The 18,693-nt window shown below is 40.8% G+C and overlaps 4 protein-coding genes across 10 annotated transcripts in view; 2 read left to right on the top strand and 2 right to left on the bottom strand.

Annotated features, from left to right (window-relative positions):
- The first annotated feature begins 31 nt into the window (after nt 1–31).
- zc4h2 (zinc finger, C4H2 domain containing) lies at nt 32–5,205 on the top strand. Of its 2 annotated transcripts, XM_067598761.1 has the most exons (5): nt 36–203; nt 891–1,062; nt 1,356–1,528; nt 3,944–4,106; nt 4,465–5,205. In XM_067598761.1, the coding sequence occupies exons 1-5, from the start codon at nt 151–153 to the stop codon at nt 4,576–4,578; spliced, it is 675 nt and encodes a 224-aa protein (XP_067454862.1). In that variant the 5' UTR covers nt 36–150; the 3' UTR covers nt 4,579–5,205. The 2 variants fall into 2 exon arrangements, with proteins under 2 accessions (XP_067454863.1, XP_067454862.1); XM_067598762.1 differs by lacking the exon at nt 3,944–4,106 and having other exon boundaries at nt 32–203.
- A 676-nt stretch (nt 5,206–5,881) lies between these two features.
- On the bottom strand, nt 5,882–7,394 carry LOC137189096 (uncharacterized protein C8orf48-like). The gene is made up of 3 exons (XM_067598763.1): nt 6,856–7,394; nt 6,606–6,758; nt 5,882–6,503 (listed from the first exon to the last, which is right to left on the bottom strand). The coding sequence occupies exons 1-3, from the start codon at nt 7,153–7,155 to the stop codon at nt 6,402–6,404; spliced, it is 555 nt and encodes a 184-aa protein (XP_067454864.1). The 5' UTR covers nt 7,156–7,394; the 3' UTR covers nt 5,882–6,401.
- A 2,452-nt stretch (nt 7,395–9,846) lies between these two features.
- On the top strand, nt 9,847–13,492 carry LOC137189091 (ankyrin repeat and SOCS box protein 12-like). The gene is made up of 4 exons (XM_067598753.1): nt 9,847–10,044; nt 10,434–10,757; nt 12,107–12,635; nt 12,734–13,492. Exons 2-4 carry the CDS (start codon nt 10,473–10,475, stop codon nt 12,877–12,879), a joined length of 960 nt encoding a protein of 319 aa, XP_067454854.1. The 5' UTR covers nt 9,847–10,044; nt 10,434–10,472; the 3' UTR covers nt 12,880–13,492.
- Nucleotides 13,493–13,816: 324 nt separating this feature from the next.
- The window catches only part of LOC137189090 (rho guanine nucleotide exchange factor 9), a 43,887-nt gene continuing 39,010 nt past the window's right edge, over nt 13,817–18,693 (bottom strand). For 5 of the 6 annotated variants that reach the window (XM_067598747.1, XM_067598750.1, XM_067598748.1 and 2 more), the window contains one exon: nt 13,817–18,537. In XM_067598747.1, coding sequence (XP_067454848.1) covers nt 18,362–18,537 — 176 coding nt within the window. In that variant the 3' untranslated portion in view covers nt 13,817–18,361. The remainder of the gene's footprint in view (nt 18,538–18,693) is intronic. The other variant, XM_067598749.1, reaches the window with a different exon arrangement.

The raw sequence follows: 18,693 nt of genomic DNA, 5'->3' as shown, positions 1-18,693 counted from the left end.
ACACACACCTCACGTAGCCACGGGTTCACATTGCGGGCGCGTGCTCGTGTGCGCGCTCACACAGGCTGTTGTGTTTTTAACAACAAGGAGACCACTGTGGCCTTTACGGTGACTGAGCTGGCCGGCTGAACGACACGGACTGTTTAAATCATGGCAGACGAACAAGAAATCATGTGCAAATTAGAAAATATCTTGGAAATACGGTAAGACTCGGATATTGAATGAAAATGAATGGTAGCCAGGTGTTTGAGAGACGCTATCTTAGCTAACATTAGCAAGCCACGAACAAGCCCCCTGGCTTCGCTTTTGTTTCTGAGTTAGCTCCTATTAGCCGGTCTGCTGCGGACCCTTTCTTTAATGGCTTTCTGCCATTGTCGTCTTACGTTAGCTTGTCTTCCGATACTAGGATTGGCAAGCAATCACTACAGGCTAATAAATAAAAGATAAATACACACAAGTTGTAGCTTTTGTGCGTGTTCAAATCATACATGCTTCAACCTTCCAGATGTGTATCAACAGAATGCCAGATGTGCGCCGCTAATTATTGGTGGTTAAGCTAGCTAGCTACTTAGCTGGCGAGCTTAGCAACCTGTCACTCAACACGGTGTTTGTTTACCTTGATGTTTTCTTTGCAGCAACGCTTAATACCGGAGTAACAGATGTACTATACAGTGATTCATGTACAGAATACATTAATTCACGTAGGAGTAATTAGTCAATTCACTTGTTACGTCTACTAATTATACAGAAATTGAAAGCATTGTATAACAGATGGAATATGTGTGGTGTTTTAGATCTTGTTTTCGTGAGGAAATCTGTCTCTTTTTATCTGCATCTGTGAGGGAGATAACCTGTCAGCTTGTGTCTTTTGTCTGTGCCGCTGGCTACAGGAACAAGACTATCCAGATGCAGAAGATTAAGTCTCGTCTGAAGATTGAGTTTGAGGCTCTGGAATCTGAGGAGAAGCATTTAAAAGAGTACAAACAAGAGATGGATCTCCTTTTACAGGAGAAGATGGCACATGTGGAGGAGCTGCGGCTCATCCATGCAGATATCAATGTGGTGAGTGCCACATTCAGAGATAAGCACTCTCTATATAGGAAGTGGCACTAAAATCCCACTTCAGCGTTTAGATGAGTAAAATTTAGCATCAACATTGAGAGTAATGATGTTGGACAAACATATATCTATAACTGTATCATATAATACAGATATAGTGAATGCATTTCAGTGTCTGTATTATAACATATTGACTATTTGTGTTAGCAACTAGCAGTTTCAGGATTTTAAAGTCTGTAGCGTGTATGAGGAAGTTGCACGTGTACTTTCTCTTATACCTAATCCTGTCCTCTCAGATGGAGAGCACCATCAAGCAGTCAGAGAATGACTTGAACAAGCTGCTAGAGACGACTCGCCGCCTGCATGATGAGTACAAACCTCTGAAGGAACATGTTGACGCCCTTAGGATGACTTTAGGTCTACACAGACTCCCTAACCTGAACGAAGAAGAGGAGAAGCTGTCTCTGGAGTCAGTATACACACACACACACACACACATGCATGCACACTGAATTCCTTTGAGAAGATGTTGTGTTGCTTGGTACTTTAAATTGAGAACTAGTACATGTTTACAGTCATGTTTTATATCATCTTTAGGTCTCATAAAATATTCTTGTTAACGCAGAGGTTTTTGCAGCCAATAATTGATGAATAGTATACTGAAGTTCAGAAAACATCAGCGAATGTTTACCCATTTACAGAAACTGAGAATTTCCACCCAGTTGAAGAGAATTAGTCCAGTGCAGTCCCAAAACATACTGAGGCATTACTTCGGTCTATTAATAAGGATAGTTTATTCTGCAGTAAACAGTTGCTGAACTACAACCATGCAGCAGTATCAGTGCTCAGATAGATATAATTCATGACCTGATGACAGCATCTGTCACTGTGTCAGAGTGACTCAGCAACAACAGAACTACTGGAAATTTGTTACTGATATGTTATTGTTATTGAAGACGTTAGTTATGTAATAGGCCGACATGAAATCATGTGGATCACTTTTTTTGTTACTAGGGTTGCACACAAACGGCCTTAAAATATTTAGACACAACCAGAGGACAGAGAGCGATTTGGTTATTATTTAAAAAGGCATAAGAGGAATTCTGTTAATGTGATTTTGACGGAGTTAGAAAACTTATATTTTCTCATATTTGAGATAAAACAGTTCACTGAGAGAGATCAGTCTAATGTACAGTAACTCTATTTCTATTTTTTTCTGTCTCTTTCGATAAGGATAAGGAGTGTCAGTAAACAAAGGAGGCCAGGGAATCCTACATCAGATGTTTTGAGACCAAAGATTTCACAAATGAATCTGTAGTACAAATTTTGGATTACACTTATTAGTAGAGAAAGTTCAGAAAACTTGCTTGCTTTTGCTTACATTTTTATGTTCAATGATTTTCATATGTTCATAGTGCGCCAATTTTGTTAAGCTCCCGTAACAGTCTAACTTTAAGCAATCATTGCTTTATTTACATAAAAGTGTACAACACACCAATGTTTTTTGACCTGCATTTTCCTGAAGCAAGATGATCTAAGGTTGAGGAGCAAAGTCCATTGAAACAATTACATAATCATTAGTCAATCATGTGAATTTTTTCTTCCATCACAACAAAATTCAGGCCCAGTTTTCCTGTAATTGTTCTGTTGTTGCTGTTGTTGATCTGGTCTTTCATTCAAAGGTAGAGCTGTAAAGATGTGACATTCCTGTCCTTCCCTAACATGACAATACAAAGCAAATTTCCAAATGAATTGTCATTTTTTAAAATTTCGGTTGGTAAAGAGTTTTTTTTACATCACCTCCAATTGAAATTTTCTTGACTTTATTCGTGAGGAAGTGTGCTGAACCGCTGCTACTGCACGATGACAGCATTGTTGGCAGACTGGCCTCTCAGCTTGGCCATGTGCTGTGTGGAAGCTCAGATGATGAGTTCATTTCTGGCCAGGTGTTCGTCTTCTCTTTTCCCCTTCTTGGCAGCGCGCTCCCTGATGTTCCCTGAGTTTATGAGATCCTTAGAAAGTTGTTGCTCACCACTGTTGTTCTTCAGTGGTTTTCTTTTGTAGACAGGACTCGACACAGCGAGAGAGTAATGAAGGTGTCTGTGGAGATTTAAAACTATCAGTTGCACATCTTGCTGCCAGCAGAGTAATTTTGCCTATTAGAGCCCACTGTAATTGTATTTCAAGGTGCGATGGAGCAACTTTGAAGAAAATTAAATCACACCTCACAGGCCTGTGGGGTGTTAGGTACATTTTTATATCTGCACAAAATTGAGCACTCTACACCTCAGTGTTAGCAAAAAAAAAAAAAAAAAATCCAACTGAAATATTAACTTATATAAAAACAAGACTGACATTGAATTCATACCATTAATGTGAAATATGACATGGTGCTTGTAAATATGCATTAATGTTTATAGCTTCAGTGGATCATTGTTACAGAAAATATAAGCCTTCAAATTTGTTCTGTGAATGCTCAAAGTTCTACTCTATCACAAACCTATTTTGAGAGAAACCAGAGAGCGTAATGAAATAGGATATCACTTCTTTTTATTTTTGAAAATGGGCCAGTCAGGCATAAAGTCCAAGGCCAAATTTCTCTCCCAGCCCTCCCCTCCCCTGCCCACACACACAGAGACACACTCACATGCATGCGAACACTTTCACAATGACTGTACTTCTGCTCAGGGGTGTACATACAAAGAGAATGTGTGAGCTTGACAATAATGTTCTCCAATTTAAGTCTCCTTTGTGTATTTGGTTTTGTTCGTCCACGTCTCTTGATACACAGCATAGATGGGATAATCTCAACTGTAGTATGATTTATAAGCTCCAAATAAGAATCACAGCTAGCCATGTGTCTTTCTTTCTTTGCTTTGAACAGTTACTTTGAGAAGCAAAAAGCAGAGTGGCAGAAGGAGCCACATGAGCCCGCCATCCCAGAATCCCTTGCTGCCGCTGCAGCAGCAGCACAGCAGCTCCAGGTGTCCAGGAAGCAAGATGCCCGTCAGACGGCCACCTTCAGACAGCAACCCCCACCTATGAAGGTATTGCTCATTACAAAGTAAAATATCTGCAGAAAGGATGTTAAAAAAAGTCAAATAAGTAAGTTTAAATAGTCAGTGGATTGTCAGTGGATAGAGAAGCAATTTTCAATTAAACAGTTAATTAGGCTTCTTTCTTTAAAAATGAAAAACCACCCATTTTAACTTCCAAGATGTAACTGGCTGAAAGGATGTTGTAGAAAATGGTAAGAAAACAAAGTCAGACAACATCCTAAATCTTAACAGAAGAACAGACTTTGTCAGAGACAACTGACAGAGTTACTTGCTTATTGCTGATCCCTACAAGACAGCAAGGACATAATATGAAGTGATTACTCTAAATTCCTCCTCCTGCCTCCAGGCTTGCCTGTCCTGCCACCAGCAGATTCATCGTAATGCTCCCATCTGCCCACTGTGCAAGGCCAAGAGTCGCTCCCGCAACCCAAAGAAGCCCAAGAGGAAGCCAGATGAGTAGATCTGACTCTACCTTCAGATCCATTAGGGTTTAAAGGGAACTGACCCAATACACTGATCTAAGATCAGTCATGTACATTACCGTATATGGCTGAAATAACAGATCTGTGCTTCAGGACAATTTCCACACACAGCCCCCACTTTAACAAAATGTATTTGTTCCTAACCTGTCAACAACCGATCAAGGATCTGGTAATGTCTTTGTTGTTTGTTTTTATCAGTGCTTTGGATGTGTTTATATGTAACTGTATGACTTCCATAGTAGGTTTACTAGCCCCTAACCACGTAACTGCAATAATGCAAAAAGAAACTTGACAAAGCGTCCAAATAATTTTGCCCATGTTACTATTGTTTATTGCCTTAGATATCGTACTGTATTTCCTTTTTTTGTGTTTGTTTTGCAATGCATGCATGCTTCCATGGTCGTCTATTGTGTAATTTTTGTGCCATTATAAAGATCTAATAGGTTTAATTGCAAATTAAATAAAACACAATGTTGTTTTAATGTTTACAGTGTTCAAGTGACCACAGAACTGGAGAAAAAAAGGCCAGACCCATTCGCTTTAAATAGTGTTGTGTGTTAAACTTTAATACAGTGATATGAAAATAAATGGCTGTTTTGTACTGACTTTGTCATTTTTTTATGTTTTCGGGTTGTCCGTCAGATCTATTCTTGTTAACGTGATATCTCAGGAACGCCTTGAGGGAAGTTCCTCAGATTTGGCACAAACGTCCACTTGGACTCAAGGATGAACTGATTAGATTTTGGTGGTCAAAGGTCGCTGTGACCTTACATCCGTCCCATTGTCATGAATGTGATATCTCATGAACGCCTGGAGGAAATTTACATCTGGCACAAACGTCCGCTTGTACTCAACGATGAACTGATTAGAAATTTGTGGTCAAAGGTCACTGTGACCTCACAAAACATGTTTTGGCCATAACTCAAGAATTCAAATGTTCATTATGACCAAGTTTCACACAAATGTCTAATAGAATAAAGTGACATTTTAATAAAATGTCAAAGGTCAACTTCACTATGACATCATAATGTTGAGCAAAAAACATTTCTGGCCATTATTCAACACCATAACTCAGGAACAGGAGGGCAGATTGTAACCATATTTCACATTTGGTGAAAGCTGAATTGGTGACACTAATCTTGGGTTCCCACCTTGAAACTTGGTGATTATATAGATCTTCTGTGCTGCTGGGTTGAAGATGTGTGTGAAGCATCCATATTTTACATATTGTAGGTTCTTTGCAGCAACATCCACATCTGAAGCATTGTCTACTGTCATGGCTGATGATCAGAATCAGCTTTATTGGCCAAGCATGTGAACATATACAAGAAATACATGTAATACCTTTTATTAAAATCCGTCAAAGTCTTCATCTTCAAATATATGAGTCTGGACAGACATGGATGTAAACTGCAACTTGACTAGTTGGTGGAGGCATACAACTGCGAGGTAGTATTTCTAGTTTAGATTTAAAACCAAGGCTAGACATTTATTCCTGTTATGTAGTGTAACTGAGGACTTGAGGATCAACATATGGATCAATGTTTATTGGGCTATTGGGTGGGTTTAGTCTGTGTGTGAAAAAAGAGCAGAAGGATTGTGGGAGTCTACCATAACATTGTCCCTTTTATTATATTAATACTGTGCCTGTAGTGTCTGCAGCTATCTGTCTGAAAAAGGACAGTGAGGTCTTACTAAATGAGTTCCTGTAGTTAGTGTTTTTGTCAGAGTAACCCTTCATTTCATCTGTTGCCAGGGCAACATCACGTTCCTTTGTCGTTGCTAAGGGAACCACAGGTTGCTATGACCTGCATATTTCCACCAAGTAGTTCCTCCCAAATCCAGTGAGGGGCATCGGAGGGCTTTGGAATATTTTACAGAAACTCCCCCGATGTGCAAACTCCTATAAAAGAGAAAGAGTGGTTGAATTTGGTAAATGCGATCCGATCAGTTAAATAAACAAATATAAGTCAGTAACAATGAGACTGTCCATAAAGTCACTTACTCCATGGCTCATGTGCGTGTTTAGTCTGCCCTTCAGTGCTTGGAACTGCAGTTGTGTCTTCTTCCTCCTGATAAAAGTTTTCAAGGACAGGGCAGCCTGTTTCTGCTCACACTCACTGCAGACAGCGGGATCATGGAGCTCCACCTCTGCAGCCTGCCACAGCACATAAGCACATGAGGCGAAGAAAGACGGCATTTTTTTTCTCAAATGCCACATGGTAAAAGTGAGTCACTGATGCGTGTCTCCTCACCCGCCTCATCTCCTCCTTGAAAGCTTTAAGCCTGAGCATTGTTATGAGCTGCAGGGGGACGGGATGAACTTCAGGGCCTTGAGACATGAGTCCGGGGGAGGTTCGGTTTCTCCCTTGGTTTGTACCGTCGGGGAGAGGGGGGCGATACTCTCTGTGACCTCTAACCCCGTCCCCGTCTAAAACCTGCCCTTTCTGTTTGTGCCTCCCTCTCTCCCCCTCCTTTTCAAGCTGCTGCTGTTTGTTTAAGACGACAGAAATCTTTATTCTGCAGTAGTTTCTAAGGGCCTCCTCCTCCTCCATTTTGTGCAAAACACAACTCCTGGAAGCGTTTTCAGTCGTGTTACGCCGCACACTGACGCTGACGTGTAACTACTGTAACGCGAATTTCATGGAAAACTTAAACGACTATTAGAAACAACCGCTGTGTCTGAGAAACCAGGCAATATAAAATGATTTTTCATCAGAAACAATACGGCTTTCCTCTCGAAGCTCGCTGTGTTTATAAATCACAGAGCCCTCTTCTTTTAGTGTTTACGACAGCTGCACTTCCTGACATCAGTGCGTCATTACCGCCATCTGGTGGCGAAGCACATGGACGCACGTTAATTTATAGTATTTATCATTTATATAATATTAATTATATAATATAATATACTGTTTATTTATTGCAACTTTAAACACTCATCTGTGGCAAGTAAAAACTGCAGATTTGGTAACAGAGTGTGTGTAACATGCACCATATTACATATACAGTCACCAAGCATTTTATTGGGAACACCTGTGCCATAAATTATACTATTACGACGTTAATATATTTTCTGTTTTTGTTGACATTGTCAGAGAGGTGATTATTCTACTTACTCTTACTTACTCTAGGTTAATTATTGAGGTCATAGTGGGTGGTGGTGTACTTGTTATGGTTCTATGTCCCTCCATCAGTCCACCAGATACCATCAGGCTTTTCTGCCTTTTTAAGACTAGACTGAGTGGGAAGAAGGACAGATAAGAGGTTGCAGTTTATATTTAAGGACCACTTGAGATACTGTTGCTTGCTACATTGACTCTCATAAAAAACTAAGTGTAAAAGTGAACTGAAACTCTGAGCGACAGTCTTTATGTTGTTACATGCTTTAATGTGCAGGCCACTCCGCTTGACAGATTTACTGGTTCGTGTTTATGTCAACAGCAATTTATATTTCTACTCTTTATGGTGAAGGTTCCTAGGTTGGCAATGTAATGCTGAAGTTTATTTGCTGTGTTTGCTCAGTATGATTTGTGCACTTTAAGTTACATTTATATAATTCTGAGACAGTTTGATTTATGTATTAAGAGGTTTGTGCTTGATTATGTTGTAGACTCTTATTTAACTCATGGATGAAGTTCTGTTTTTGATTTGTTCTCAGCCCAGAGCAGCTATTGCCTTTTGTGTTTTTTCTTGTTTTCCCGAGCCTGCTTTTTCCCTCCACACCTGCCCTGCATTCAGTGCTCCCTGCGTCTTCCCCAGCCAACACGCTCCCAGCCTGCCCTTGTGTCTTGCCACCTGTTCCTAGTTGCTTCATTAATTCAGTTTGTATTAAAGTCTTGGTTTTCGGTTCAATTTTGTTGGAGCTGTTGTTCTGTATCGTTGTGTTTTCAGGTTTGTACTGTTCTGCCAACACAAGACTGGAATAAATAAGTTATTATTCAGCCTGGCTCTGCCTGCAGTCTCCTGCATTTGGGTCCACCTGCTCCGTTCCACCTAACAGTGCTGGAGTGCATTATATTGAAAAGTGTTCTTAATATTTTGTCCACACCATCAAGATGTATGAGGGGGGCAAAATATTATTAACACTTCAATCTAATGCATTCCAGTACACCACTATGACCTCAACAACAAACATAACATAGAATTATCACCTTTGACAATGTCAACAAAAAACTGAAAATGTATAAGCTTTGTAAAAGTAGAATTTATGGCAGAGCTTTTGTATTGGATTGCATTAGATTGCACAGTTGTACCTAATATCAATATCAGCTATCAGTGGCATCTCTAGCAGGTGATGGGTTGGCTTTGTATTGCCTGGCTGTGAGACAATTCATATATAGTGGTATTTTATCTGAAATGTATTCATAATAATAAAAAAAACCAAAATAGTTATCAAAAATTATAGAATTTTGATGTCAAAGATGCAGTTTAAATTCATGACATTCATTGTGTAATACTGTAACTTGCTTGTTGCAATTCAAATGTAAAGTTTCCTAACAACACAAAGCAGAATTTATTCATATTATTTCAGTGGCTAATGTGCTTATTTCTTCTCTGTTCTTGTGTCGGGATTCAGAAAGTTTGCATTAAAAGCAAACCTTGGTTATCCATGTTTAATTGTTCCATGCCTGTGTGCTCAAATAAATAAATAATCTTCATCATGTATGTGTACAATGCCAGGAATCTGGACTCTTGTGCCATCTGCTGAAAGAATGTGGTGTATCTCAGCCTCCCTTCTAAACATGGGGCAGTATGAAGACATGGGTTTGGCAGAGGAACAGCTGACTGGCGGCTCCTGACAGTCACGCAGCTGACACTTACCAAAATGGCTGCCTTGGTGTGAATCAGGGAAAGAGGGTGATAACGGGACACATACAGCAAACTAACGGCCTTCCTCATTGATTATTTGGCTTTATCTTCACACTGGAAACTATAGAGATACAGTTGTGAGCAGTTTCAGCGTGCTTGACCAGCTGAAGAATTATAACATGCTAGACACGCTGAACCAAGACATGGAGGCGTCATTTCATTTTTGTTTTTATTCAGGACACATAGAGACAAAGTCACACACACACACACCAATCACCGACTGAGTGTCACAATTCTATCACCTTTCTAATTATAAACCAGAGCCTCGACTCTCCAAGAATGGAAGTTTAACCAGGCCCATCTGTGGCCTAAAATTAGCCCCCCCCCCTCTCCAAAACACACACACACACACACACACACACACACACACACACACACACACACACACACACACACGCACAGACACACCATACTGCACTTTTCACAGCTCACAGCCCCTGTGGAAGCATCACACACTCCTTGGAGGGTATTCCAGTCTTACTTTCTTTCTTTCTTCACATGACTTATGATGGAAAGTGTTTAACTTCTCTCCTCTTTTAATACCTTTGGATATAACATCAGCAAGCAACTAGGAGGTGAGTGTCTTGTTACAGTAAGTCACAGTTTGCTGCTGTTGAAAAAAAAAATGGTGTGACTTTGTTGCTACTGGCAAAAAGCATTCATTTTTTTGAAATATGTAAAATACATTTATGTGGGGTTTTGAAGTCAAGCACATTATATCCAACTATGATGTTTCCTTTGATTGCTCCTGTAAACAGAAAGTAACTGTGTCATTTATTAATAACCTGTGTTGTTTACCTCCATTTGTAGTGGTAGTATATGGTCATAGTAAGAAGCTGTCACAGACTTTCATGGTGAAATGTTAAAATAAAAATCATGAAAACAAAAAATAAATCAAACATGACAGGAGCATGGCAGATGTGTACGTGTTTGTGTGGATTATCATCTCTCTGTGCTGTTGCAGATGGAAGGGCTTTGACTTGCATTAGCCTGGAGTTACATTATGGTTCTGGGCCAAGCTGTCAACATGAGTTTGATGGACATTTCTAAGATCTTCTCCCTGCTGCAGCCTAAGGAGGGGGATGAGGACAACGAGCAGTGTCAGGCCTTGAACAACGCTGTGAGCAGCGACAACGTGACACTTCTCTCCGAGCTCCTGTCTCAGGAGAGTTACAGGAGGTCTATCAATGCTCGGAGCGGGTGGGGGGTCCCAGTGACTCCCTTGCGCACTGCTGCTGCCCTGGGACACTTGAGGTGCCTGGAGGTGTTGCTGGAGCATGGTGCAGAGGTGAGATATAGAGGGAGGATTTTTGTTGTACAGCTTTCAGATGAGGATGATGAGATGGATCTTTTAGAGAGGGTGTGGAGGGGGCAGGTGGGACGCCACAGATGTGACTGCTGCTGGTGGGTGTTATGGACAGAAGTATTTTGTTTAATAACTAAAATATACCGCACTCAGCCAACACCCACTTCATTTAAAAGCCATTGTTCCTGCAGGTCTTTTGCAATACAGTGAGATACGTTTTCATTACATTTTGGATATTTAAGCTGTAACAATCAATATTTTTATTTAGACAATGGATTAGACGACTAAATGTAAAGTGAAAGTGGTCAAACCCACAGAAAATTAACCCCAGTTCGCCTCAACTTTACAGATCCTTTTAGTGTCTTTAAGCTCTTTGTTTCCAGATGTATTAGACGTGTTAGACCCACTTGACTAAACCTGCCCAGCTTCAAATGTCAAATGAAAGACAGACAAAGTTAGTAACTAGCTGGTCAACAGTGTGGAAGATCCAGTAGACCCAATATATTTTCCCCAGGTGTTGGTGGAGATCAAAACAGACAGTGAGTATTGGACTTACGTTCATCAGGTGATCAGGTTATGGTTAAATAAATTATAATGTTGGTCTGTGTAAGATGGATGTGTAAATGGGGAATACTTTGTTCACTGTCACAACTTTATAAGGTGATAATACCCACAACACTCACATATTATGATACTTTGTGTACTCGTACGACCAACTTAAACCTTCATTAACACATTTTTGGCTACTTGGGGGGCAGTGGAAACATAAATTACCTTTTATGTTATTAACAAACAGTTACCTACCTCCAGCGGATATAGTGCAACATTAACATTAGTTTGGAGTTGTGTTTTTGGCCACCTGACAAATGTAAATCCAATATTTATTCTGCTAGTAGCTCTGTTTCTGGTATCCATCAACTCCTAAGGAAATATTTGGCTCTTAAGCTCCTAAATGCTCCACTTTGTTTATCAGCTAGTCACTATGTTTCTCTGTCTGCTGTTTGGTGCTGGGTAGGTAGCATAGTTGTTTTTTTGTTTTTTGGCTGCTGTTTTCACTGAAACAGGCAGCCTGCAACTACGAAAAACAACACTATAAGCTGTGAGAGTGAACCAAAACACTTATGGCAGGCCATAAAAATAAAATAATGAACTGAAAAACCCCAAAATGCTCTGTAGAGCCGAGGGTAATTGTGGACTGCACAGACAAGTAGTGTTGTGTCCCATTGCTAAAATAAAAATATTGATTATAGCCTCTTTACGTTCTTGGATCACGAAACCAGCATTTGTCAGGAATGCATTTCCTAAAACTGTACTGTTGTGCTTCAATTCAGATAGACAGCTTAGACGTGAAGGCTCAGACGCCTTTGTTCACAGCTGTCAGCGGGAAACATCTGGACTGTGTGGTTGCCCTGCTGAAGGCCGGAGCCGATCCAAACGGCAGCCAGTACAACAACTGCTCGCCGGTGCTGACTGCTGCCCGGGAGGGCGACGTAGACGTGCTCCGAGAGCTGCTTCGTTATGGAGCTGAGGTGGACGTCAAACCCAAAGTGCCAGAGTGGGCCTCCAATGCCACAGCCTGCAGAGGGGCTCTTTATATCTCGGCTGTGTATGGACACCTGGACTGCTTTAAACTGCTCCTACTACACGGGGCCAACCCCAACTACAACTGCACAGATGACAAGATGCTGGCCAGGATAAAGCAGCCAAAGACAGTCCTGGAGGTGTGTCTCCGTTATGGATGTGGGGTGGAGTACATCCAGCTACTCATAGACTTTGGGGCAGATGTGTATCTCCCTACACTGATCATTGACAAGACTACAAAGCAGAATGAGGCTCTGGTTCTGCTGCTCAAAGAGAGAGGTGAGACACAAATTATATTAGATTCTGAATATTTTTTAGCATGTTACATCTCAAAATGCAACTGCTGATCTAACTTTGTGTGTCTTTTTCTACAACAGTTTGTCCCAAAACGCTGATGTCGCAGACTCGGCTAGCAATTCGAAGATACCTCCCCTTTGCAAAGAAGGAGTCTGCCATTGACAGTTTGGACATTCCTCTGATCCTGAGGAACTACCTGAAGCACGACACCTCTGAACTCATATGATGCTCAAGTTAGCATCAGGAGAAAAGGCCAGGTGATATTGTTTACCTCACTGACTTAAAGCGTACTTTTGTTGGGTTTTCCAACTAGTGGGACAAGATGAAGGATGCTCAGCTGATCTCATTGTACACCAAGTAAAAATTTGGACTGTATCCTTTAGAGGTCACTGAGCTGTCTACTGCTGTAAAGTTGTTTTTACTTTTTCACATGAAGATTGGAGTTTGTGAATAGTTGTAGTTGTTTTTAATAAATTAATTTGAATAAATAGTTTTAGCAGTACAAAGCTTAGAGCAAAGAAAGTGCTCCATCTTGGGAAATCTGTCATGTCCTTGGGAGGTGTAACGCCTTGGTTGACCACTAGAGACCACAGTAACACTGCATATTGTGCTTGTCCAAATATGAGCCTTCCCAGTGGCAGTTTTTTGTCTCCCTGCATCGCCTCTAGCAATGATTTCGCAGGTATCTTCACACAATCAGATACAGTCATCAGTTATTTATACATACAGTCACAACTGGAAAAACACACACACACACACACACACAAACAGAGTCACTGTCTGCACCACACCAGGATGTCTTAGATCTTGCCTGAAAAACAGTCTTGCATCTGTGGACTTCAAAACATTAGGCAGCAGAGCTATCAGCCTACACTTCAGCACGGCCAACTGGGAGAATATATTTGCATAAGTCTCATTACTTATTGATCACAGCATAGTTACAATTTGTGGTTAGAAGTTTGTTGCAAATTTTTTTTGTGACTTGTCAACACCATCCTGAAGATGTTATTATCTAATCCTATGTTCTTAAACTTAAATTTTGACCAGTCTTCTGTCACATATCCAGGAGTTCATATTTCAGCTTTTGAGAACAGGAGATGATGTCACACAACAGGAAACCCAGCACAATGCTCCCACTCACACTTTGACGCCTCGACACATAGTTCTGTAGAGGTTTTATTTTCAACAAAAGTACAGCTATATCAGATATGGATTTATTTTTACAGCGAAGTACAACATATTCCCAGTGCTTCTGATTACATCAAAACATATAATGTACATACAGTTGACATCTCCACTCTCCCATTCACAGTTTCTGGATTGAATAGGCATTATTTTTCAGGTTTTTCATTTCTACAACAAATAATCAAACTCAAAGGCCAGCAAGAAAGAAAATGACAAAATGTTTGCATATGGTGACAAAGGATATGGATACTGTGAGTAAATTCTCTGTGATAGGCAAAAATCCAGACCTCAAACTAGATGGTAATATACAATGAATAGATTGTGATTCCAAAAGTGGGGATGCCAGTCTTCTGTTAACTTTGTTGTCACTGAACACCACATCAAATATGGCTCATTGAAGACTCTGTTGTACCCTGACTATTCTGTAACAAGACTGCATTAACCAACTGCTAGGAGTTCCTACTGAAGATGTTGCTATGCTAAATGTGAGTGAGCGCGGTTACTGGCTCCATATACAACCTGGACTAAAAGGGACTACAGAAATCTGAGAACCTCTGATGCACTCAGTTGACAGTCTGCTAACTTGGCTGTCTTGGATTATGACCGGAAAAAGAAAAAGGAAAAAAAAAAAACTGCACAGAAGGCTGTCCTCTCAGCTCTCAGTACAAGGTCAGAATGATAATTATATAAGAAAAACCAATATATACATCCTTCTAACAATGTGGCCAAAGTGGTAATATTTAATACTGCATTCAATAAATACAAGTGAGGAAATAATTTGTACTGTCAAGTCATTGTACTCCAAAGAATCTTTTTTTTTTTTAAGTAGAAACAAGAGCATGATGTGAATTGCAATGAAGTACTGTGTGTGTCTTCAGGATTATGTTTATTTTTAGCTCATCCCGAGAGGTTTCGCATTTATTCAGCTCTTCTGCTTGACTACAAATCTATACACAAACGCCCATGATCAGTGCTAACTCCTATTTGGTTCACTGTTGTCATAGAAAAATTATACCCGTTTTGCCTCAGCAGTTAATGGTGTTCCAAGAATAACCAGCGGTTTGGACCATGACAGTGTAGGTTGGACTCAAAGAAAAGAAGAAAAAAAAGTTGAAGATAATGTTACAGTTTATAGTACCCATTATATCTGGGCAAAGAGAGCATCAGTGCCTTTCATTTTACCTATCAACAGTTAAGTCTTTGATTCAGCATGAGGAAAAGATGCTTCCCCCCTCTGCTTGACAATAAATAAAAAAAAAACAGAAGCTACAACCGTGAATGTGAAGTGAGCAGGAGACAGGTGGACAGAGAAAAGAACTCCCTTTAGTGAGATGGCATGGGTTCACAAATGAATGGTTCCACATTGTGGGGAATCCCATTGGAAGTTAAATGAAACTAAACAATCTGTTAAGAGTTGTCTTAAGTCTCATGCAAAATATTGGATGCCACAAGCATGCATTTACCTGGTACTGAGGTCTACCGCACGCTAGAACTGGAACAACATTCGTCTCCAACGCAAAATACCAATATCCAAATATATGATCTGTTCTTTTTACATTATTTACAGTGTGTAGCTGATAAAGGTAAAATAGATGATTTTTTTCTTTTGATTCATAACTCACTGTTAATAATATATTTTGAAATGTGCAACCTAACTTGACTAATGAAAATCTGGTTTCTACTATATATTCAAATTAAACCATCTTTCAGTTAAATATATAACAATAAAGGAATTCTATGTGGTTTCTAAACATCTGAAATCAGAATTAACTTCTTTTTGTGCAATAAAATTACTGCTATGTAAGTGTGATATAATATAATAAGGTGTTTCAGTCAGACAGCACAGTATCTACTCATATGGAAAAGGCCTGACCTCTAAGTTTCTGTCCGAGTGGATCTCATGCACCGGGGGAAAGAGGAATTCCCAGTGTGTATGAGAAAGAGAGAGAAAGAGAGAGAGTGTGTGTGCGTGTGTGTGTGTGTGAGAGAGAGAGAGAGAGAGAGAGAGAGAGAGAGAGAGAGAGAGAGAGAGAGAGAGAGAGAGAGAGAGAGGAAGAGAGAGATGCAAGTCCCACACTGAAGGGAAAATACATGACTAATTCAAATCTGCCTGTGAAACTGAATAGATAATCACTAGTGGAATGCTGGAAGGCACTGTTAGATAGCATCTCTCTTCTCCGCAGCAGAACGGGCCAGCAAGTGTGCATGATTATGTGTCCGTGTGTGTGTGTGTGTGTTTGCCTGCATGCTTGTATCTGTATGTTGGTGGTGGTGGTGGTGGTGGCGTGGAGTAGGGGAGGGGGTGTAGGGGGGGTGGGTTGGTGGGCGTAGCACGGGACCTGAGGTTATCATGGCCTGGGAACCATATCTTTTTGCTGTGCCAGACAAGGGAATTATCTTCCAAAACAATCTCACTGGGAGCCATCTCTACAGACACCAGCAGCCAACTCACCCATTTCTCAACTTTCTTTACTGAAACAAAACATAAATTACACAACATACAAAGCAACTCTAAGGTCTTTTTTTCCAATAGGTTATAAGGCCTATAAGAAGGCAAACAAATGACATAGAACGATATATAACTCTTTCATATCACGGTAGTGAATAGTGAAGATATATAATGATATATCACATTGCACAAGTTGTCATACTGTATATGTACTGTCCATCTGGTGATATAACACAAAATGTACTTCTGCATCTGAGGTCAAAATATGATCACAAACCGTGGGCAGATGTTTCACTTACATTCCAACTGTAGAAAAGAATACACCTTCATCGTGTGTGTAAATTGGTAGTTTTCTCCTCAGTGGATCTTCTCTTATCTAATATCTCTGTTGAAATGGCATTGCAACAGCAGCTTCAGGGACATTGATGATTAAACAAATCAATCTGATCAGGCCACAGTCCTCTGTAATTCACTTAACGGTGCCGAGCTAACTGCCAGAACATGGATCAGATCTGGAAAACAACGTGACAGGGAGGAGTGCCAAGACTTGAAGCTGCAGTCTTTAGAGATGCATGAATCTGACAGAGGACACCTGCATGCTACAGATTAAATCCACCTTTCTGCCTTCCCTGCGGTATTGGCTCACACTCCTACAGAGTACTTTTTGCAGTAACGACTCGCAACCTCAGGAACTGTAAATAGTCGTATAGTTCATTTATCATTTTTTGACCATTTTCCCTTGTGCTGGTTATGGTTCTCTCTAATTTCTCACACTGTGGCATCACTCTAACTCAAATGAGACAAAAAGGTACTCCTCAGACTGAATATGTGCTGTGCTTTTTTTACAGTGTGAGCAATACAAAATAATTAAGTCAACTGAGGAAGTCTTTTTACAGCTGACGTGAGAAAGAGATATTATTTCAGACCTTGGCCAATGCATCAACTTCACTTTCTGCTCTCAGCGGATTTCCGGAGGTAGGCTGTACTCTTTCCAAACACCCAGTGAGCTGCCAGCACAGTGCTACAGGGGTGGTCTCTGGGGAGAGTGGGGAGGGGCTCTGACACAAGGCAGGTGGACCGTAGCCTGCCTATCTCCTGCTCCCAGCTGTTTCATCTGAGCGGCAAGCTCTCCGTAAAATGCAACCCACAGCCCCTCGGCGTGATCGGATATGAATACCCTGTCAAAACTGGTTGGTGAAAGGATGTAAATATTCTATTGATGTTCCCACTATTGATTTGTTCCCTGACCCATCATATCATGGCCAATGGCAGGTTTCCAAAAGAATGAAGCTCTTCCTCTGAGAACCACTGACTCACAGAGGCTGAGCAGGTGGGTAGAGAGATAGAGAGGGACGCAAAGAGGGAGGGAGACACTGTGAACGTCATACTTGCTGAAAAGAGGGCTACTATACGCAGACAGCTTGAGAGAGTGAAGAGGAATATGGAGCGCTGAGAGTGAGGAGGAGATCCAGACGCAGACATGAGTAGAGCCTGTGATCAGCGGTAGGATGGATCTAACTCAGAGGTGACAGTCGAGCTTCACAGGTCCGTCAGATGCCTCAGCCAGTAGCTGAGGCCTGTCGTTATTCAATCTCACATTCAGAAGAATGCAACAAGCAATTGCACATAGCAGCACAGCAGGATCTCAGACACAATCATACTACTAGGGATGACCTGGCGTGGCCTTGTGTTTGTCTCTGGATGATGGATTAAAAATGAAATAATACAACAATCTCAATGAACTCCAGGACATTCAGATGGTGTGATGATGAGTGTTGCAGAATCCGAGGGAAAGAGTTCATGACGGTTGACTCAGCTGGAGAAGCATGATAACTAAGAACGTTACTAACATATATGAATTGTAAAGTTTCTTTTTTTTTCCTCAATTTTTTTAAATCCAAGTCTTCAGTCCTCTTGCTGCTTCCAATCAAACTCTATATTTAACATTGGTCCTTAACTTTGAAGTCTCTTGTGTATGTGTGTTTTTCGTATTTTCTTCATCATGGGACATGATCATCCAGTGTTTAGTGCTTCTAAGAAAAATAGCTGGTCCTTCAGAAGAGTCTGTGTATCTCTATTTCTTAAATGGAGCTAATCTACTAAAATTCTGCCAGAAAGGAGCCTGGCCTCTTTTGGATTGACTGAATTCAAAAACCTCTCCTTGTGCCATGTCCTCCGTTACCTCATACTGCCCCGCACTGAGGGGGTCCTGGGGGGGCGGGTATGAGGGGGGCGTGCACCTGTTTACACCTAGGAAGGCAGGTGCAAAAGAGCAAGAAGGGGGGTGTGAAGGGAGGGGACAAGGAGGCAGTGCAGGGCACAAAGCAAAAGAGAAAAGGAGGGGAGGTGGATAGCACAGAGGAAACATTGTCAGTATTGTATCTGAAACAGACACAACAACACAAC

Source organism: Thunnus thynnus, chromosome 9 (genome assembly GCF_963924715.1).
Source record: "Thunnus thynnus chromosome 9, fThuThy2.1, whole genome shotgun sequence".
In the NCBI taxonomy this organism is placed as follows: domain Eukaryota; kingdom Metazoa; phylum Chordata; class Actinopteri; order Scombriformes; family Scombridae; genus Thunnus; species Thunnus thynnus.
This window is presented reverse-complemented; position numbering and strand designations above follow the sequence as displayed.